The 22902-nt window shown below is 43.6% G+C and overlaps 1 protein-coding gene across 3 annotated transcripts in view; it reads left to right on the top strand.

Moving 5' to 3' along the window:
* The first annotated feature begins 1210 nt into the window (after positions 1-1210).
* Positions 1211-22902, top strand: part of SIRT5 (sirtuin 5) — a 32178-nt gene continuing 10486 nt past the window's right edge. The window contains exons 1-8 of one of the 3 annotated variants that reach the window (XM_045847196.1): positions 1211-1340; positions 9204-9352; positions 12289-12422; positions 14497-14722; positions 17719-17806; positions 18585-18638; positions 20267-20390; positions 22764-22879. In XM_045847196.1, the coding sequence (XP_045703152.1) occupies positions 9238-9352; positions 12289-12422; positions 14497-14722; positions 17719-17806; positions 18585-18638; positions 20267-20390; positions 22764-22879 (857 nt within the window). In that variant the 5' untranslated portion in view covers positions 1211-1340; positions 9204-9237. Of the gene's footprint in view, positions 1341-1584; positions 1734-1871; positions 2255-9203; positions 9353-12288; positions 12423-14496; positions 14723-17718; positions 17807-18584; positions 18639-20266; positions 20391-22763; positions 22880-22902 lie in introns of those variants that run through there. The other 2 variants (XM_045847195.1, XM_045847198.1) reach the window with 2 other exon arrangements.

Raw genomic sequence — 22902 nt, forward strand, 5'->3', positions numbered from 1 at the left:
GAAAGATGAAAAGAATGGTGACTGATGCTTTAAGAAGAGGTTGTAGCCTGACACTTGTGAGGAAGACTTAGCTCTTCAAGCCTGGAAGAAAGGATGGGGCTGAAGGGTGGTATGGTGGGTAGCTGCGGTTGCTGGGCTCCTGAGCCCTGTTGGTATGCAGTGTCACGGAGGTGGCCCAACTTGTGGGTGGTAACAGTGGGCTACATACTGGCCCTTTGGACCATGGAAGGTTGCAGTGAGGGCACTGGGCCTCCCCCACTTCCTCCCCCCAATATCTGAATGAAGGAAAGGATTAACACTTGATGGCTAATCCTTAATGATAACCACAAAAGGCACTGGAACAACAATACAGTACTTGAATGAGAGGCAGTTATATGTGGTGGCTGGTAAGGTTCAAACCTCAGCTCTATATTCAACAGCTCTTCTGTCTGGGGCAGTTATTAGACCTCTATAGGCCTGTTTCCCCACGGGTAAAATGCAGATAGTAAAATCTGTTTTATCAAGTGGTGGGGAAAAGTTAATTTGGTTAATAGATGTGATGTTCCTACAGGTGTCTGGCACAAAGTAAATTCCATATACACTTTAGCGGGGGAAATGGCAGCCAGATGTGAGGTCCTCCTCCAATTTTCTTGGACTTCATAAGCTCTTGAGGGACCAGTACAACCTACAAGGGCAAGAGGGGTTCCAAAGCAGGCTCAGTCTCCACCCAAACTGTGGAAAGTGGTTGAAGTTTGATTGGGAAAACAATGTTAACATAACATTTTTTTGAACCAATGGCATACCCCCAAACAATTACATTCTGGGAAAAGTAGTGCTTGGAGATAAGCCTGAATTAAAGAAAAAGAAAGGTGCCTGCAAATCAGATATGGGTCACCGAGTCCTAGAGGCCCTAAAACGATTTCCCTTGCACACCTGGGTAAGGATCTCAGCAGCAGCACTCAGGTTTGGTGAAGTGGACTGGGAACCAAATCGACCGTCACTGGAAAAGTGACATTTCAGGGAAAGCCCCAACTTATGAAATATTCTGTCCTGATTTGTGTGCTCCGGTTGCAGGGTAAGAGAAAATGTAGGCAGTAATTCACGACCTACCTGAGACCAGCCAAATATCAGCCCCCCAAACCCCGCCGTCTTCCAAAGAGAGAGAAAAAGCAAAGAAACAAATGTTAATGATGAACAAGACCAAGGAAAGGCCCCACCACTCAGGAGCCAGGCTGTGTCTGGCTTCCGGCAGGGGCCGCTGCAGCCCGGGGAGCTAAGTCGCTCCACCTTGCCCTGTGGCCCCCGTCGACCGACCGTCCGGGTGCCTGGGGCGTTGCCGTCGCAGTTGCCGGTTCCTGCAGGTGCGTCTCCGCCCCGGTTGGGGTCTCCGCAGCTTTTTTCAGCTCCCGACCCGGAGGGATCAAGGCCGACCCATACTGCCTCCCCGCTGCGCGCCTCGCGGGCTGCAGTTCCAGGACGGGGAGAGAGTGCGCATGCGCTGCCCAGTTTCTTTTCCCACCGCGTTCCGGGCCTCCCTACGTTGGCGGGGCTGGGAGCATTGGGGGATTGGGGGGGTTGGGGGGTTGCGGGCGGGGCTGGCCACTGCGGGAGGACCCTTGGGGCTTCTCCGGCTCGGCATCCCCACGTGCGGATATCCGAGGCCGGGTGTCCTCCTGCCGAGCACTGGGGCCGCTGCGGCCTAAGACGAGGGAGGGGGTAGGAAACAAGGCTGGAGAGTAACGCGGTCGAAGCAGGTGGGCCTGGTAGGCTACTGTGAAGGGGAAGCCCCGAGCCCTTTGTGTAGAGTCACGCTGGTCCCTGCGGTGTCCCGGGTGGCAGATGATGGTGTCTTGGGGTTAGGGTGGTGGCTGTGGGCGTGGGAGCAGGAGTCGGATTCGGGACGTAGTTTAACTGTGCAGCTGTGAGGTCTGTGACTAGCCTAGCATTGTTGGATGTGCTAGGTGAGAGAAAGGAGAAGCCAGGGCCCAGGAGGGTGATTCTCTAAGGCTTTGTGGGTTGAAGGTCTGGGAAAAGCTGCGGAGCTCAGGTTTGGCTATGTGAGTGGGAGCCGTCCTTTGGACAGTGGAGGGGGGAAGGATGGAGCCCTGGGAGGACGGGGCATCAGAGAACGAGGTGGAAAACAGGCGAGGGTGTCTTCTGAAAGTCAGGAGAAGCAAGAGTTTCCAGGAAAGGAAAGGTGATCCGGTGGGTAGGAGACTGGACATAATCAAGCGTTAGCAAGGTGGAGGTAGACGGTGACCTTGGACAAGAGCAGGTAGGTGGTAAAGGAGAGAGGGGAATGAGTCTGCCAGTGTTGGTAGCCGAGGCCTGATGCATTGCATTAATTTAGCTTGTAGGTGTGCAAAAAGTATTTATTGAATGCCTATGTAAGGTTTTGGAGTTCCATTGCAATATACTTATCATGTACTTTAATTTTTGTAAAAAATTTTTCTTGCCTTCCTGGTACAACATTTCATTTATTATATTCATTTATTATATTTTTCAGCATTAGTAGGTTGCCCCTTTTTTTCACAGAGTACATACATTTTTATTTTTTTCTGATTCTGTAGGTGAGTTTCAGGTTTCAAAGAAAGGCTGATTAAATAGGGGACTGCCGTTCACCCAGAGTAATGTCAGTGTTTGGGAACCTCTTCTGCCCCCAAAAGCCCAATGACTGGTGTGATGAATGAGTTTGTTTCCCCCCCTGGGGTTTGTCTTCCCACCCTGAAGATACAGACAAGGCAGAATAGTTGGTGGTTTCACCCAGAGCAGTTTTCACCCCTGGGGTTTTCTGGACAAGACAGCCTGAGTTTTCCATTGCCCTCCTGCCTTTCCCTTTTGTTCCCAAAACTTGTTTTTACACTTGGGCAGGGTTGTAAGCTGTGGAAGGTAGAACACTGCCCACTGGACTCCTGCAGGAAAGCAGATACATGTTTGAACACTGACAACCCTTTCAATAAATACTTTGTGCTTGCATCTTTAAAATAGCCTTATGTTCTAAGTATTTCCGATCTTGGAAATAACTTTCAGGTGGCACTGACCAAAAATGATGTGAACATTTTGTTTTCATTCTCTGCTTTGTTTTCACATTAACTGAGACACTTACAGAACATCTTGTAAATTAGTGGAAAATCTAGCAAAACAATTCCCACATTCATTTTTTAAGTGTAATGTTGACTAATAGAACAGACAGCAAAATAGATTTTGTAACCCACGAGACCCAGATTTTCTCACTGATTGATTCATTCATTACATCAGATAGACATAGAATACTTAGATTTCACCAATAATAAATTAGTGATAGATTTGAAATTTAAAAATACACATTTAGAAAGTATTTTTAAAGTTATACAATCCATGAGTGTGTGTATGTATGCATATATTATATATAAAATACATATATGTGTCATTAGACATTCTAATTCACACAAGTACTAAAGCTGTCTACAAAATACTTGCTGATTGCATTGCCTAGGCAAAACATCTAGAAACTAGTGATTTTTGGAAATGTTGCAACATTACTTAAGAATAAAAACAGTTGAGTAGAAAAACTTAGATGAAAAATTTGTAACATTTTACTTGTCCTACAAAAATACAAGTCCTAACTTGTCAATTCTACAATTAAGAATTCCTTAATATTCTCAAATATTTGACAACTTTTATAATTAGCAAGAAATTCAACACATGTTCAGAACAGAATGACGTTTTCCCTTCATTTCATAGCTACCAAGCAGAAGACCAGTCTTTTAGATCCTCACATAGAAGAGCTGTGTGTAGAGCAGCATAGTCCACTGCTTTATGTTCCTTCCTCTGTCAACATAAGAGCATCCAAACCTGCAGTGAGTTTTTATAAGAATTTATTTCAGCCCAAACTGACAACATTACTGGAAAGCAAGTTCTCATGCTCTGGAGAACGACTTTTGCAGTTTCTTTTATACATTGAAATTAAGGAGGAAGCTAAGGAAAATTATATGAACAGGATTATGTGATCACTAGAGGGTGATTACGTGCTTACTTCAGAAGTGTGTTAGCCTAGATGCACAAAAACAGTGGGCAGGGCTTGCTTAAGACAAAGATAAACCTTGTACGAAAAGTCGTATGCTTGCAGTGTGGCAGTGTGAGTGTCCACCGTGACCTGTTCCGGTAGGAATTCATGGTCAGCTCACCCTGTGAGGTTACTTTCCTAGATTCCCTTTTTCATCCATACCTCTGCTGACTGGATTTTACATATTTAAGTTATTTCAAATTCTTAATGACTTTAAAAATTCTACCTTCATGTCTGAGAAAAAATATGACAGATTATTCAGAAGTTATCCAGAATTATTTGACAATAAATGTGCATGTTTGCTAACATTTAGAGTCAACAGAAGCCCTGGCTGGTACGGCTCAGTTTGTTGTAGTGTTCCGTATACCAGAAGGTCAGAGGTTCAATTCCTGGTCAGGGTGTATATGTAAGGCAACCAATCAATGTTTCTTTTTCACATTGATATTATTTTCTTTCTCCCTTCTCTAAAATCAACATTTTTAAAAAATTTTAAATCGACAGAAGAAGAAAAGAATTTTCTGGATCAAATTGATGTCTCCAAATTAAAATTTTAGAGAGCAACAGTGGACTCACACAACTTCATCTTTGAGAGAAATAAGTAAAGATAATATCGTAAGCTCAAAATGATAGCACAAGTAACTTTATGCAACATGAAAAGGAGTTTTAGTAAAGGTAGATGGTATTGGGTGCTTTAATCTTCGTAGTTCTCAAGATATGCAGGCTTAACAACATCGTCTATGACAGTATCTTAAAGCCTCAAATGGATCTGAGAAAAACCCCTTTTTTGATAATTACTGAAGCTAGGTGATGGGAAAATAACTTCTCTTTTCACCCATGTTTACATTTTTCCATAATTAAAAAAAAACGACTATAGTAACACCTCACCTGTCCATTACTGAGGTATTCCAAATAATTAGTTTTTCCAAACAAATTGAAGTTTGTCAAAAGCTTATCATGCCCTCACTGGTTGAAAACCATGCCAAGCCATTATCCCTGACGCTTCCTTTAAATAGAGCACTGGGGTGATTTTCACGATGACCAGCATTCCCAGAGTTGGAGTCCTACAAGCTGCTCCCCAGAGTGGCTCTCCCAGGCTGCGGGGGGCATCTGCATCTGCACCCTTCTCCTGCTGCCACCCTGTCAGCCAAGGGCCTTTTTTGGCACTTCCTTTGGCTCTGACCTGCATTCTCTGAGGAAGTGACTCCAGGCAGCCAGAGGGGCTTGTCCTCTGGGGTGTTCTGGAAACCAGCACTACACCATTTTTCTCTTTTGCAATATGGCAGGCTTCTTGCCCAGTTGTTTTGCTTATAGCAGAGACAGGTTACAATGAAAATGTGTTGACATGCTTACTGCTTGTGTTTAAGTGAGGCTTATTGAAGTACAATTTATATACTGTAAATTCACCCTTTTTCAGTTATATGAAAAAGTTCTGTGAGTTTTGAAAAATCACCACAAAATAAAGACACGGAACTTTTCATTGCTTTAAAGTTCCCTAGCCCTCCCTGCCTCCTCCCCGCCCCCACCCCCAGGCCCTGGAAACCACAGCTGTGATCTCTGTACCTACAGTTTTGCCCTTTCCTAATATCATGTAAATGGTCTCAAACAGTGTGTAGCCTTTTTGGGTCTGGCTTCTTTCACTTAGCATAATGCTTTTCTCATTTCCCTTTTTTTTTTAAGAAAACTTTATCTTGAAATATTTTTAGGGTTACAGAAATGTTATATGTACTATTTGCCCAATTTCCTCTAAAGTTAACAGCTGATGTAATTCGAGTACAATGATCTGATCCAGAACACTTATAGTCGTATAGTACTATTAGCTAATGTGCAGACTTCAGACTTTGCCAGTTCTCCCTGTAATGATCCTTTTCCTGTCTTGAATCCACTCTGGGATTTCACATGGCATTCGGTTGTCCTTTCTGTTTAGTCTCCACCCTGGGGCAAGTCCCCAGTCTTTCGTAACCTTGATCACTTTTTTGAGGAGCCAGTTTTGCTGTAGAATGTCCCCTTGATTGGGGTTTGTCTGATGTTTTCTTATAATTAAATTAAGCTAATGCATTTTGGGGGAAAACCGCAAATGATATTTTGTCCTTACTGCATTGTATCAGGAGTTACATGAAGTTAGTATGCTTATTATTGGGGATTAACTTTGACTATTTGGTTAAAGTAGTCTGCCAGATTTTTCCACTGCAGGTTGCATAATACTTTATTTATTTGATTTTGCATAATACTTTAAAAATTCATCCATGTTGTTTTACATATTAGCAGTTTGTTCTTATTGCTGAACAGTATTTCATTGTATTGATCAACCACACAATTTGTTCACCCATTTATAAGTTGATGGACATTTGATTTGCTTCCAGTTTTTGGCCTGGCACTGTCTGGTAGGCCTTGGTGTTCTCCTGTTGAGCATAAATAATTTCACAAAACACCAACATCAGACAAGGCTAGCCTGTGACCATGGTGAACTGGGACAAAAATAAGACAACTGTATAATAGGTCTAAACCTAGATAAAAACAAGAACATGTCTTAACCACAAAAATGACAAAACATCCTCTTATCCTGGCTAGTACCAGGACCTGCTGTTTATGGACTAATCATAGCTCTAGCCTCACTTCACTCCTTTCACCTTTTAGATCAGATTCACTAAAATATTCAGTAAGGGTATCTTGTTTCCTGACAGTGTCCAATCCAGAATAAAGCCTCACTTCCCTGGACGCCCTACAGTTCCTCGTGGCTGCTGGTTTCCTTGTAACTGCTCAGCGGCAAGCGTGTCCCTGGTCTGCGTGCGCTGCAGAGCCTTGACCGTGCACATGGCCTGTACCCACACTCACTGAACGTCCTCACTTCCACTTCTGTGTCTGTGCACGCCACATCCTGTCCCAGCCCCAATTCTTTTTTACTAATTTCTTGGGAATACTTCCATTTTTTAAAAAAATTATAAATGGAAATAAGTACTCTGGTATATACTCACATCTCCTTCTCTCTCACACACCATTTGCACCTCACTCTTCCCCCACGACATTAAATTTTGGAGATCTCTATCAGATTAGATAGAATATCTTTATTCTGTTGTTGTTTTTTTTAACATTCGAAATCTGAATATTGGAATGACTAGGCATTAAATAATCTGACTTGGTACTAACATGTTTTTGAGCCTCATCTTCCATACATTTATTTTTAACCTGTGATTGTCTTCTGCTCTGCTGATGATACCAACACTCAAGTACTCGTGAAGCCAGCATGCTGTCTGCTTGTACATACTGAGTCAACCAACAAATGATGTTTAATTAGACTTGTTCACTTGGGTTATTTTATTTTAATTATTTTTAAGTACATTTAAAAAAAGATTTTATTTATTTCTAGACAGAAGGGAAGAGAAAGAGAGGGAGAGAAACATCAATGTGTAAGTGCCTCTCATGCGCCCCCTACTGGGGACCTTGCCTGTAACTCAGGCATGTGCCCTGACTGGGAATCAAACCGGCAACCCTTTGGTTTGGAGGCTGGCACGCAATCTACTGAGCCACACCAGATAGGGCTTTTTGGGTTATTTTAAATACACGTAAAATTTACCACCTTACCATTTTAAGGTTACAGTTCAATATTGTTAAGTCCATTCATGTTGTGCAGCCCCTCTCCAGAACTCTTTATCTTGAAAACTGAAATCCTATACACATTTTTTAAATTTTAAAACTATTTTATAGTTTACATATAGTAAAGTTAACCCTTTTTTAGTGTTGAGTTCCATGGGTTTTGACAGACACAATCATGTCACTATCACCATACTCAAGACATAGAGCAATTCCATCACCTCAAAAGCCCCTCACAGCCCTTTGTGTGTTCCCTCCTCCCTGCTCGGGCAACCACTGATAGGTGCTCTGTGCCCACGGTTTTGTCTGTTCGAGAATGCCATGCTAGTAGAATCATATGCACACTCTTTTACACAGCAGCCACGTTGCATGTTACAAGTGTGCCCTTGTTTGTTGAACTTGTCCCCTGCAGATGGTCATTTAGGTTGTTTCTAGTCTCCTCCTGTTAATCACAGTGGTCTGAAGAACAACCCTGTGTATGTGTCCTTTTGGATGTGTGTAAGTCTGACTGTTGTAAAATGTCCAAACTGGGGATTGCTAGGTCAAAGGGAACATGCATGTGTAATTTTGATAGGTTGTTCTCCAAAGGAATTGTAAAGTTTTAGGAAATATGTTATTTTTCTATTTTCCCTGTATCCACAAACTTTTAATCCTGAGTTTTTCTAATGATTTGACCCTCTAGATAGAAGTCAGCTCTGCCAATTACCACGTTGATGTCATTGATCCAAATAGTGTCTTTTTCTGTGTCTCCTTTTCTTTTATAAATTCCTCAGGAATAAAGATTTACTAAATGTGCTTTAAGACACAAGTTTCTGCCCTGGCCAGTGTGGCTCAGTTGGTTTGAGCATTGTCCCCTAAACCAAAGGGCTGCAGGTTCGGTCCTCAGTCAGAGCACATACTTAGGTTGTGGGTTCTGTCTCTAGTTGGAGTGCATATGAAAGGCAGCTCAATCAGTGATTTGCTCTGTCATTGCTGTTTCTCTCCCTCTCTCCCTACCTTCCCCCTCTCTCTAAAATCAGTAAGCATGTCCTTGGGTGAGGATTAAAAAAAAAAAAAGACAAGTTTCTTTGATATGATTGTCATGTTTGTCCTATTGTCATGATAAAATATATTTCCTGCTTAATTCAGATCTCAGAATTGCACTCTCAGAGAGAGGCTGGTGGTTTTCACACCTTTTTAAAAGCAGGGGAACCTGTTTTTCAAATGAATTCTCTTATCTAACCCCATCTCAAGCCTCTGAGGCAGTGGTTCTCCATCTGAAGCATTCAGAATCCCCTGGCACAGATGTGGGCCCCACCCCAAAGTGTCTGATTCATGGGTGGGGGTTGGAGCCCCTGACTGCGTTTCTAACAAGATCTCAGGTGATGTCTTTGCTGCTGGTGTGGGGACAACACATGAGAACCACTGCACCAGGCACCGGCGGGCTCTTGAGAACCAATTGAAAACAGCTGACTTAGAGATTGAACACCATGAAGATCTGACACTAAAGATTTTTATGGGCATTCTTACTTTATTTACATATACATATATATTTTTGTGAAATACAAGTATTTTCTGATTTTTTCTGTTTGGTTTTGTGATTTTTCTAAAGCCCATCTCAAGAATTAGTACTATAAAGGAATCCGATGGGACCTCTCCAAATTGTCCCCAGCAGATTCTTCTCCCAACTGTATTGTGGATTGAGATCTCCAGCTGCCTCAGGAACCAAGATTTGCCTAATAATGGCTCGTCCAAGTTCAGGTAGGTCTTTCTTAGCCTGACTCTCATCTCCAGTGGAATCTGAAGTACCTGAAAATTCTTACACTCTTTGAGGGGAATGTTTTATATTGAAGTGGGTGCTGGGCCAGAATTTGGAGAAGGCCACTCTGTCCTCTTCTTAGGCAAGTCCCTTCCAGAACAGGTCAGAGATGATCTCTTAATAGTCAAGGTAAGTCCATTTAAGGCATTTTGTGGCTCCTCCCAGAATATTTGCATTTAAGCCTTTCATACCCGATTTGTATTCTAAACCCCTCCCTGTAGGGGAGACAACCTGGTGATTGTCCTCCAGGGTCACATGGGGTTAAAATTTTTACTGGACAGAAATGATTTGTATCTCTATTGGGCAAAAACTGACAAGGTAACATACCCACACCCTTACTGTATAGTGGGTATAGAGTGTAACAGATTTATGTAATAAATGATCCTTAGGTGGGCCTGTTAAACCACGCTTCAACGTGGCATTGAAAGGCCATGCTGAACTCTTTTTGCCTCATTTTTAACTTTTGGATAACTTCTTAATACTGAGAATATGCTGAGTTGTAATAGTGCTTCCTTCCATTTTGCCCAATCTCAGCAATGATAAAGAACCCAAAAAACCCAGTCCCACTGAGCCACCCAGCCCCTGAGGTCCACAGCCGTGCAGGACAGGCCCCTGGTGGCTGTGGCAGCTCCCAGGAGCGTGTGCTTGACCAAAAGTGGGCCACCTGGGTCTGATAATGTGAAACATGCTGGTGTGTTTTTCTTCAGCAGTTAGGAAATGTCTTTTTAAAATAAGATTTCACACGGCTTTAACATTTTTATATCTTAAATCCTGTTTTCCAAGAATGAAACTGGAGCTGATGTTTTTGTTTTTAGAAGTTGCTTAAAGTGGTACCTTAATAGAAGTCACTCTGATGTAGGAACCTATTCATCAGACGTTTACATTTGGAGTAGAAAACACCTTAGAGCAGGGGAAAGTTTTGCAGGTGAACTCTGAGGTCCTTAAGGTGTCTGTAGGGTTTCAATCCAGGAGTCATATAACTAGTTCCTAGAAAAATATTTGTATATTTTCTTACTTAGCATCTTGTTCTTTCAGGGACCAGACTGGGCTTATTTTTCAGAAATCTTCCTGGTTAGACAACATAAGTGGGCCTTATTTTTCATGCCAGTCTCTTTCTGACAGGGGTGTGAGTGTAGGCAGTGTTCGAACAGCCGCAGGGAGTTGGGCTGGTTATGCCGAAAGGCAACAGTGTGCCTGAAGCACCTTTATTGCTTTGAGCCTGCTGCGGAAAAGTGATCCCAGAGAACTCCAGGAATGTGGATCTGGAGCCTCTGCGTCCTTATTTCTGAGAGTCTGCTTTGACTCTCTGTTCATTCTTCCCAGTAGTCAGAAAGGAAGGGAAAGGGAGGGGAGATAGAGTCTTTTTTGAAATTCTCTGACCTGCGTGGGCTGTAGAGGTGGTTCTGGGCTTGGGAGGGTGAGGAAGTGCTACTCGTGCTTAGATGGAGCCAGCAAGTATGAGAAACCATGGGATACTTTTTACGAGCCCCGGGGGACAAAATGAAGTCACATTCCCTTTAACATTCAACTCTGAGCTCCCACCCCACTATCTTTCTTCCTTTCCTCCATCCTGCCTGTCACTGGTTCCATCTCTTAGGGTGTCCCCATTCAGTCCAAAGGTTAACCTTGGTTGCTGTTGCCTCCAGGGTGGGAGACCGACAAGCCTGCTCCATCAGCTGTGGAACTGAACGTCCACTTGTACTAAACTTTTCGATGCTGTAGCACAAGCTGGCCTCCTAAAAGATGTGTGCTCCAGGGGCCCAGGCCAGCCACAGGCGGTGCTGGTTTGGCACTTGCTTCTCCAGTGGAGGGCTGAGGGGGGTCCTCTTCTCCCTGAAGCTTATGCTCAGCTCTGTACAGCTTACACCTGGCCTGCTGGGGCCACAGCACACACTTACCCCTCACACGGGGCTACAGAGCCACAGTGTCTGGGAGAGTGGTGCTCTCAGCCACATGCTGGGCCCTGACCTAGTCTCTGCCACCCAAGAGGAACAGTGGCACTTCCACGTCTGGGATGGGACATTTGTTTCAGAGGTAAACTTCACCTTGGGGTCCAGTGGGCCTGAGGACGGTCCACACACACACAACACACGTACACACAAAAACTTCTGTTTACTTTCATGAAGGAAGATGCATTCTCATCCATTAGCCTCTTTTAATCTTCATACCAGCCCTGCTCTAGGGAGGGCACGACTGTCACGTCAGATCGCCGAGGGAGCTGAGGGAGCAGCGGGCGCACAGAGGCAGGCAGAGCTGAGATTCAGGCCAGTGCTGTGTGCCTGAAGGCCCCGCGTCTTCTTAAGATGTTGTGCATCCGCACAGCAAGGGCATGGTAGCACCTTCACGGTACAGGAATGATTTTATTTGGGTATCTTAAAGTCCAGTTTCATGTAAGGTCAAGTTTCAAAATACAGGTATTTTATGCTTTTAAAAAGTTTGCTCCATACAAATTTGCTATTACAAAAAGCCTACATCAGTATCTGTTTTTGCTAACCAAAGGAAATCTGGGGGATTTTTGCATTTATGAAAAAAGGTGAAAAACAAAAATAGCGTTCAGCATTTATTTTGCAGTGAGTTATAGACATAGCACACGCCCCAAGCAGCAGCGAGAGCAGCCCCGCCAAGCTCCGTCTCTGGAACTACATTCGGTACCAAGCGCCAAAGCTTTGAACTGTGTCTGTGAGCATCTGCTTTATCTCCATTTGTTGTGTGCATCTGTTAGCAAAATGTGTCCTGAGGTAACTGCTTCTTCACTTGATGCAAGGTTTCATGGGAACACTCTACTTTTGGACAGCAAGGGAAACCTAGGCAGACAATTGATATGGATATAAATATCCAAATGATGTACTGGATTGATAAAGTTTTATTCTCTCTTTAGATATGGCCGGTTTTCGGAAGTTTTTTGCAAAAGCAAAGCACATAGTCGTCATTTCAGGGGCTGGCATTAGTGCTGAAAGTGGGATTCCGACTTTCAGAGGAGCCGGAGGTTATTGGAGAAGGTGGCAATGTCAGGTTAGTAGAGTTTCCAGAATATTAAGGTCTTCTGAGTGAAATTGTAACAGTTTGACTCAGAACATAGACTGATGCCTGAAACCCAGAGAGCAAAGTTCTGAAATTAGCTTATGACCCTTGACCTGTTCATTTTGGCATCAACACAACGTCCATGTGATTAAGATCTGACATTTAAGCAAAGCAGCTATGTCCCTTACTTTCTAGGTATGTGTAGATTTCATTTATTCAGATAACAGATTTCTTCTAGTAGTTAAAGTAGAATCAGAAAACCTTGGTTAGCACGAGTCATTACTATAGATACTGAAATTAAGTATTACAAATTTTTAAGGTTTCTGTGAATGTTTCACATTAAAACTGAAGTTGAATTGTTGAAGCCTAGAGCTTGATATTCAAAGCTTTATATGAAGGCCCTTAGAATAGAAGTTTAAAGAATTGAGTTTTTATTGAGGTGTGTTATCCATACAATAAAATGTATCAATTTTAAGTGGGCAATTCATTGACTTATTACAAATGTACGCAGAGCGCAGCCACCACCAGGTCCAGGGTGGAAGGTTCCCTGTCCCAGATTATTCCCTCTGCAGTCAGCCTCTCGCTTCCCCAGGAAATCCCTGGTTTGGAGCGTGGGGGCTTTTGTTTGATTTATTCACCGCCCCACCCCCAGCCTCCAGAACTCTGGAACAGTGTAAGTGCTAAACAGATTTTTGTTGGTTGAATGAAGACAAACATAAATGATTACTTCAATACATGACTTCCAAATTCAGTAGGTAATTTCTCATTGCGTGGAGGGTTAATGAACCTGCCCTTTTTTCCTATATTAAAAGTCTCAGGATGGCAAATATTTAGGATGTATTATCACTTCTCCAGCACCCTCCAGGTGGGGATGTGGACATGGGGATCATCACCTTAGAGAGGAAGGAGGTAAGAAGGAAGAGCTGAGGGCCCTCAGGGTCCCACAAGAAAGAGGAGCCATGGAGAGCAGTCCAGGGAGCCGTCCCCGGATTAGAGAAGCAGAGGGGGGCGCAGCGGGTGCGAGGCGGAACTCAGGGAGGGGTGGGCCGTCCTGTGAGGGCAGCGAAGACTTCTGGCAGCATGTTTGACGCCCTCTGTGTTCCCAGCACACCCAGGGTGGGCAAAAGTAGGTTTACAGTTGTGAGTACGCAAAACGCAGAGGTGAGTCTTACATTATTATTTGTTCATGACTGTAGACCGATGCTTGTCCACCCCTGCGTATTCAGGGTCATGTGCTACCTCTGCACTGCTCAGGCCACTAGGGCTGTAGGTGGAGGGCGGGAAGGATGGAAGTACAGGGTTCACACGAACAATCCACAGCTTAGACGATCCACTCCTGGGACTGCCGGGCAGAGGGGGACCTTACAGTAAGATAAAATGCGCAGTTCCGCCACCGCCACAGTCAGGATACTGAACACTTCGGTAATGCCCAAGGTTCCCTTGTGCCCTTTCCCGTCAGCTGTCCGCCCCAGACGGCTACTACTCTGTTCACAAAAATAAGATCCGTCTGTCGTAGAAGAGGAGTCCCACTATAAAACACATATTTTTATATATTTTGTTAATACACTACCTTTGTGAGTGTGTAGTTGTAATTACAGTTATAAAAACTGAGTTTCTCAACTGCGGTCATTATACCTCATTTGGGCATTGTACATTTCACTTTTTTCCTGGACAAATGATACTGACTTCACATATTTTGGAGCTCCAACCTAAATAACCTTCCTGCTTGACTTCCGGTTCATAACCTACCTGAGTGGTAAATGGGGCAGGTTACATTTCCCTGAGGTATAATTGGGGAACTTAAAACCGATTTCTCAGGTCTCTTGTCCAGGATTGGGACATAGGCTACATACAGCCCCAGGCCCTGCCCATGTCCGCCACGCTGCGTGAACCTGCAGCAGACGGCCCGCTTGCACCCTCCCAAAGCTGCCTGCCTCCCATGTAGAGAAAAAGGGGACTGAGAGTATTTCCCTCGACTGTCTGTCCCTGCAGGAGCCACGCCCTGTGTTCCAGAGCTTTGGCGCCTCTTTCTCTCCCTGACTCCTGTCTCCTCTCTTACCCCCAGGCCCTGGCCACCCCTGAGGCCTTTGCCCAAAACCCATCCCTAGTGTGGGAGTTCTACCACTACCGGCGGGAAGTCATACAGCGCGTAGAGCCGAACCTCGGGCACTTTGCCATCGCCAAGTGTGAGGCCCGGCTGCGTGAGCAGGGTCGCCGGGTCACAGTCATCACCCAAAACATCGATGAACTGCACCGCAAGGCTGGCACCAAGAACCTTCTGGAAATTCATGGTGAGGACCCTCAGCCTCACATGGGGAGGGAAGCACACTTTAAAACACATGTCCTGCCCTGGCCGGGTAGCTCAGTTGGTTGGAGCATTGTCCCCATATACCAAGGTGGTGGGTGTGATCCCCCGTCAGGGCACATACAAGAAACAGCGAAGGAATGTACAGATGAGTGGAACAATAAATCGATGTTTCTCTCTCTCTCTGTCTCTCAAATCAATTTTAAAAAACAAAAACAAAACACATGTCCTGCCATTTCCCACCTGGACTCACTAAAACAGAATCTGCATTTTGACAAGATGTGCAAGTGTCTGGTATGTACAGGTGATCCTGGAGAAGTGCTGGTGCAAAGCTGTATGCACCCTCCTCCCTGGGGAGTTCTGTTGAGGGGGTTGTGCTCAGAGACAATTGCCCAGCTGGGCTGAAGGGGCCAGGAGGTGTGGGCCATTGAACAGCTGTGCCTTTAATAGGATGCAGCAGAGGAGGACCTTGGCATTCCCCGGGGTATCTGTTTACTTTCCCTTTGTCCCCCAGTTGGCGCTGTCCACTGAGGCCATGCTTCTGATAAGTGCTCCAGCCTTTAAGGAGCTGCCAGCACAGTCACCTTCACTATCAAGCCCACCACATTTGTGACCCACGTGGGTTTTGTCTTAGGTCCCTCTGGTTTCCCTTCTCTGCCCGAATGACAACCTCCTTTTCCCTCTTGTCCTCTTAATTCTTTCCCCTCTTTGCTCTCACCAGAAATCTAATAAACCCTTCATACAAGAGTATAAATGGGCACACAAGGATTTTTTCCCCAAGGACATTTGCATTTAAGAGTCTATAAAATGTCAATCCCAAGGAATGTATTTCTAATTGTGGAATTCCCAGAAACAGTGACCCAGTGGGGAGTGTTGCTTGTGTGTGTGTGTGCCGTGAATCAGCCCGTTTTTGCCTAGGCTGTGGTCACCCTGGTGATGAAAGCTGAGCACCTTACCCATCTCTCTCTTGTGTCCCAGCAGTGTTAGCCACCTACTAATCACGTGTCTTCTTGGCACCTTTTTCTGCTGGATCTGAAATGGTGTTTCCACATGGCCTTCTCACTTATCTGCAGTGTCAGAATGTAGGCTGTGTCACTTGCCACGGAGAGTGTATCAAGCGGAGATAGAACCTCTCTTATCCAGTTACTTTAAGGATTAAATAAGATAATACATGTATATGGATATTAGTTGGGACATTTTTGGATTCAAGTGATGAGAACTTCCTTCTAATTTAGGTAAAAATAAAAGGGAGCCCTTCCTTTCATCAGATGGAAAATGCCATCGATTTTAGGATGCATCATGTTTTTAATGTGACTCTTAGAAAATAATCTGTTCAAACCATGTTATCTTATTGTATTATCCCTTAGAATTGTATTTTATACTTATAGAAAGGGCTTGTTAAAACTTCCTTTATACATATTTTTAGAAATTATCATTCACACATGAAAAACAACATATGGGTGAAATAAAGTGGTTAAGATATTTCTTCTGAATTTCTTGTGAATGAGTCTGAGGCACCAGTGACTGTGTTTGCCACACACTGCCATGCTCTGTGCCACCAAGGGGGTCGGTGGTGCCGCATTTCCTAGGAGGGTGCCCCTCTCTCACCCCTGGGCTTCTCTCCCAAACTGCTGATGCAAGCTGTGCAGGTTTGGTATCTGTCCTGTCTCAATCTTACCAGCAGGTGGTGGTAGAAGGGTTCTAGACAACAGGAAGGACTCTGCTTCTTCCCCCGGTGGCCCTCACATGGTTTGTTGGCTGAAACATGCAGGGGCCGCCTTTGTCCAGTCAGGACACTGAGGTTAACAGGTCACCTCATGTATCCGTCATTGGTGTTATCCTTCCGTAAGTCTGTGCAAGTGCTGGCTGTGGAAGCCACATCTCACCCATGATGAGGCTGGTGGCAGCTGCAGGACACATCTGAATTTCAGAGATGTTAACATGGGCAAAAGTGGTCATGCTAACACTGACACAATGGGTATGTTGGCTCACAAAACTAAGGAGCCCGGGGTGGAGCTGATGTCAGTAGCAGGCTCCCTGTCTTTCTCTCCCAGCCTGTCTGCCTCTCCTCCCCTCGCTTTGTTGACTGAGTTAGTTCACGTCTCCCTCTGCAGCTGATCATCTCCACGGTCCAGCAAAGGTAGCGTCCAGCAAAGGTAGCGTCCAGCAGCTGCTGGCTCACCCCAGGTCAGCTCTCTCCTCAGAAGATAAACCTCTGCATGGCCTAGCCTGGTCACTTACCTCCTTTTTGACCAAACATTACCACTGAAGGGTTAGGCTGCTATGATTGGGCCAGTCTGGAACGTGTGCGCGAACTTGTATTTCAGGCTGTAATTGACAGCTGTATCAGCTCAGCATGGGATAGAGGAAAGGTGGTACCTCAGCTAAGTGGCACTGGGCAGAATGGAACAGTATGTGTCCACCACAGCGTGCAATGCACTCAGCACAGCACAGGCATATGGCGAACATGCAGGGAACTGTAGTCACCATTATTGGGTTAGCTCAATAGTTACTCATTTTACATTTTCTTCTTTTATCAGTTGATTATTGATTGATTGATCTGGCTTTAGGTAAAAGATTCAAGTTTATTAAGTTGAAATTCAGATTTGTAAACACATCTCAAGCTACTGAACCTTTATCAATCGTGTACTTAGTAAATCATGCCCTTAGGTCTGGTTGGCCTCACCTACCCCATAGACCAGTTCATTTCCACCTGAGCATCACTCCAAGTAATCTGAGAGCTCCTTCGTCATGGAGGACATTATTCCATCTGCCTCTCTTCCCTCCAGATTACAAAGCCCCGGGGGGAGATGCTCTTGGCTTGTTCAATAGTGGTACATGCTTCACATTTCCCATGATAACTGGGGGAGGCCCACTTGCTAAAATGAACATATAAAAACTAAATGATTTTGTACCTTTTGGACATGGAGACAATTGCTCTTGATGATATTATTTCTGGTCTTGCTAACTTATGTTTTTCAGGTAGCATATTTAAAACTCGATGTACGTCTTGCGGAGTTGTGGCTGAGAATTACAAGAGTCCAATTTGTGCAGCTTTGTCAGGAAAAGGGTAATTATGCTGCACTACAGAGTAATTGTATGTTGTTTTCTCTTTTAAATTAAACATCAGTGTGAGGAAATTATACATTATTCTAAGATCTGCATGGATATTTATGAGAAATAGGACCAAATACATTATAGCATATTATGAAAGAAATATTTGGCTCACAATTTACAATGCTAAGTGAAAATCACAGGATCTAACTAAATAGTATGATCCCAACTTTGTATTTAAACGCACATGCGCGCACACACACACACACACACACATTCCCCATGTTGATGTTTCTTTGTATAAGTAACAGACCTGAAGAAAATACAGTGATTTTCAGGACTGGTGGGATAATAGGTAATTCTGTTTTCTTTTATATATATTTTTGAATTTTCAAACATTTTTCTTATGACCATGTACTATTATTGTAAATAAGGAAAGAAGTTAAGAGTAGACTCAGAATATTCAGAAAAATTCCACCTGACCATTTTAAATCACTATAAATCATACAAGAAATATATTAATATAATGTCACTGAAGAAGATTCAAATTATAACACATGCAGTGCAAATCATGAAACTCCCCCTCAGCACATCTGGCTCTCTACATACAAATTCCCTCTGAGGTAAAACCACTGGTAATTATTTGGTGTCTTGTCTTTGAGTACTGCATGTATTAATTAGGAGTTCTGTACCATATCCTGACAGGCAAATACACACACTCATTGGGTTATGTTATTTCTTTGTTCCTTGATTATACCAATGACTTTTCTCTTTTCTAATACTGTTTACTTCAGTGCTCCAGAACCTGAAGCACAAGATGCCAGAATCCCAGTTGAGAAACTTCCCCGGTGGGTAAAAATCTCTCATCTGTATTTGGTGTTCCAGGTTGCAAAAAAAGAAAGTTAGGAATCAAAATCTAAGTTCATTTGGTGAGATGCCTCTTAAATTCTCCAGTGTAAAAGCCAGCCCTGACCCATGAGGCCAAGGGCAAAGGCACAGAGGATGAACCAAACCAGGGCAGAGGACACTGTTGCTGTCCAATCCCTTTTTGCTTTGTGTTACTGCAGGACAGTGAGGCCTGGAGAGTTTCTGAGGCTGTTACGCTCCAGAAGCTTATCCAGTGTACAGAAAGCATGGAGGCTGGCATCCTATAACTGGTCAATAAACCTTAGTTACTATCCTCTTCATCCTCCTCATTGTCATCAGTGCTATTAATCCAGGTCTATGGAGGCAGTAAGAGGTCTTGCAAAGATGAAATTATAGAACCAAACATAATTTTTGTAGATTCAAAAAAACCTAGAAAGTTTTAACATCAATTTTTAAAAACCAGATATTAAGACAGCACTTCCAGAAGTGTTTCAGACAGCGCTTAGACCCGTGTGAGGTTCGTGGGCAGTGCCTGCAAAACAGGTGCGGTGTGCTCAAGTGACTGTGCACTTGACAACCTGCAGCGCGATTGCCGCGCTGTAGGGCTTCTCTGAGTATTTCATACACTGAAGGATGCTGTTACTCTCTAAAAAGTGGTTATAAGATGTTGGTATTTCACTGGTTTATTTAACCACAGAACCCTTTTTATTTTTCTTAATAAGGGTTTTCGTTACTAAATGCTCAAGTTTCAATCTGAAAGAACAGGGAATCCTGGAGGGTTCCTGAGTAGGACATTAATATGGTGAAAATGATGTTTGGGGGAAATTATTTTATTTTATTATTTTTAAAATATTTTATTTATTTATTTTTAGAGATGGGGAGGGAGAAAGAGAGGGAAAGAAACATCAATGCGAGAGAGATACATTGATCAGTTGCCTCTCATGCACCCCCAACTGGGCATATGGTCTGCAACCCAGGCATGTGCCCTGACCAGGAATTGAACTGGCAACCTTTTGGTCTACAGGCCAGTGGGTGCTCAGTCCACTGAGCCACACCAGCCAGGGCTGGGGGAGATTATTTTAGAAGGTACACATAAAATAATTAAGAGATGGTAGGAAGTAAATTATGAGAGATTTTTAGTAGTCGACACTGGAAAACTTGGCTATTGACAGGGCCAGAGAGAGGTGAGTCTCAGAGAAAATGAAAGGAGGTCATTGATGAAATGGGGGGGAGGGGTAGTTGTGGCTTTAGAGGCAAGTCTGAGTCCAGTGTTCCTCCCGGGCCTGGGTAACTGGGCACAGTTGTGCCCATGAATGCAGTGAAGTCACTGGGAAAGAGAAAACTGTTTAAGAAAGGGAAGGTCAAGTTTGGCTGAAACATGTGTCTCCAAATCAACCCAGTGCTTCCAGCCAAAATAAAAACTATAAGGCAGTTAAAGTTAGTACTTTGTATTCAGGACAAGTTCCTAAGGGCTGGGAGGGCAGGGATGGTGATCAGAAGGGGCAGGTCTGGACAGACTGGATTTGGGGCAGCACTGGCCTTCCTCTGGTCCACCTGGGCAGACCTTCTGGCAAGGCTCAGGGTTGGGTTAAGGACAATATTCTTACAGGTGTGAAGAGGCAGGGTGCGGGGGTCTGCTGCGACCTCACGTAGTGTGGTTTGGAGAAAACCTGGACCCTGCCATTCTGGAAGAAGTTGACAGAGAGCTGGCCATCTGTGATTTATGTCTAGTGGTAGGTCATGTCCTTCCCTGATCGTGGGGATTTTCTGAAACACCAGAACTGGGGTGGAGATTGTTCCCTCCCTCCCCTCCCCCTCCCCCTCCCCCTCCTTCCTTCCTTTCCTTCCTTCCTTCTCTTGAAATGTGCTTTGAGATGTGCTTTGTGGTGTCCTAAAGAAAAACTAAGAAACAGTGAATAAGAATTGATCTTAAAATACAAAACTATACAAGACCATGTCTTGGGCTTCTTAAAGCTGTCTTCCCCTAAAAAAAATCATTAAAGGAGCATGTTATTGGTTCTGATTTTTAAAATAACATGTGCTAATTATTAAATTTAATCGAGAAAATACAAAAGGAGGAAATTAGAAATCACTGATAATTCTTCCATCCAAAAATAATGTGTTAGCCTTTTAGTATGTTTTCTTCTAGACCAGGCATGAGCAGACTGTGGCCTATGGGCCCAATCCGACCTGCCCCCTGTTTCTGAAAATAAAGTTTTATTGGAACACGTTCATGCCCCTTCTTCGTTGTGTAGTCCATGGCTACTCTCATACTACAATGGCAGGTTTGAATGTTTGCAACAGAGATCATGTGTGCTAAAAAGCCTAAAATATACTCTATTTGGACTTTTATAGAAGTTTGTCCACCCCTGGTCTAGACCTTTCCTTATGCAGATGTGTACATATTGATTAAATTTTTTTTAAAAAAGGGTCCATATTCCCAAAATACTAATTTCAAAAGACTATATGCACTCCTATGTTCATTGCAGCATTATTTACAATAGGCAAGAAAGATATGAAACAACCCGTGTGCCCAACAATAGCCGAGTGGATTAGAAAAGCTGTGGTACAAATGTACAGTAAATATTATTCAACCAAAAAAAGTACTATTTGAGACCAAATGGATGGAACTAGAGAGTATTATGCCCCATGACATAAGTCAGTCAGAGAAAGACAAGTACCATATGATTTCACTTATATGTGGAATCTAAAGAACAAAATAAACAAACAAAATTGAAACAGACTCAGACACAGAGTGGACTGGTGGTTGCCAGAGGGTAGGGAGTAGGGGGGCTGAGTGAAAAAGGTGAAGAGTTCGGGAAGTATGAAATGAGAATTACAAAATAGGGGGTGTAAAGTACAGCACAGGGGATACAGCCAATAATAATGGAATCACTATGTATGGTGCCAGGTGGGTACTGGAAATACTCAGGAGAACACTTTGTAAAGCGTACGATTTTGTAACCACTATGCTGTACACCTGAAACCAATACGAAATAATATTGAAGTAAACTGTAATTTTAAAATTTAAAAAATAAAATTGAAAAATGGGTTTATATTATATCTTATGTTTCAAAACTACTTTGTTCATGTAGCAATTCACTTAGCATATTCCATGTCAGCACATCAATGCACATCATCTTTTAAGTGGCTGTGTGGTATTCCGGTGTATATTTTCAACCGATCCTCTGTTGTTGGACACTTGGGATGTTTCAAATTTTGATATTTTAAACAACACTGTGGTGAATAGCCTCAGACATAACTCTTAACAAGCTTTTCAAATTATTGCCTCAGGAAAAATTTCTTAGAAGTGGAATTATTGGATAAAGGGTAGGCATATTTCAAGTTTTCCTTAACATGTCTTTAAAAACCGAGGCACTTTCTCATGGGGGCATACTTGTCTGCCGGCACTTACTGAGTGCATCCCGAAGCAGAGTGTAGGGTCAGTATTCATGCTAGATGGCTGAAGTGAGATGCGCTGGCTTGTAAAATACATTCTGGTCTTCCCATCCCCACCCCGCCAGCAACCTCAGTACTTGAGTTCTGGCTAAGAATTCAGATCCAAGACTCAATTATAAGCACAGGTGTTTTAGAAAGTAACGGGTAGAAGAAGTGAGTGGTGGAAGAAGTAAGCCAGCTGGCCTCTGCATTCTTGTAAAGAATGTTTGTAAACCTATATTCACAGAGAAAAACCTGAAAGAATGTACATCAAAATGCAAACAGTGGTTATCTTGGGGTAGTAGGATTATGAATGACATGTGTATGGTTTTTTTCTTTGAATTATCTAACTTAAAAAAGGAACATGGATTATTTGTATCACTTCAAAGAGCAGAAACAAAAATAAAATTAACCCCAAAAGGTAATGATTCATTTCGTTGCCATTCTCCATTTGCACAATTCTCCTCTTCATGTCTTTCTGAATTCCAGTATCAGCCAAAAAGGTGCCTCCTAACTTCCCATTTGTCCCTTAAATCCTCTCCTTTTATCCCATCCAGCTTAGTTTTCCCCAACCACAAACCTGCCGGGGTCTATGTGAGATTTTCTGAAAAAAGGTTTCTTCTCTGCACAGTGTGCTCACTTGTGTGTTTCCATCTGTTTGCTTGTAGGTGGGAACGTCCTCTGTGGTTTATCCTGCCGCCATGTTTGCCCCCCAGGTGTCGGCCAGAGGAGTGCCGGTGGCCGAGTTTAACATGGAAACCACCCCGGCCACGAACAGATTCAGGTACAGGGATTACCAAGGTGGGA

The sequence above is a fragment of the Phyllostomus hastatus genome, unplaced genomic scaffold, assembly GCF_019186645.2.
Source record: "Phyllostomus hastatus isolate PE091 unplaced genomic scaffold, TTU_PhHast_1.1 phas_contig_524, whole genome shotgun sequence".
NCBI classification, from domain to species: domain Eukaryota; kingdom Metazoa; phylum Chordata; class Mammalia; order Chiroptera; family Phyllostomidae; genus Phyllostomus; species Phyllostomus hastatus.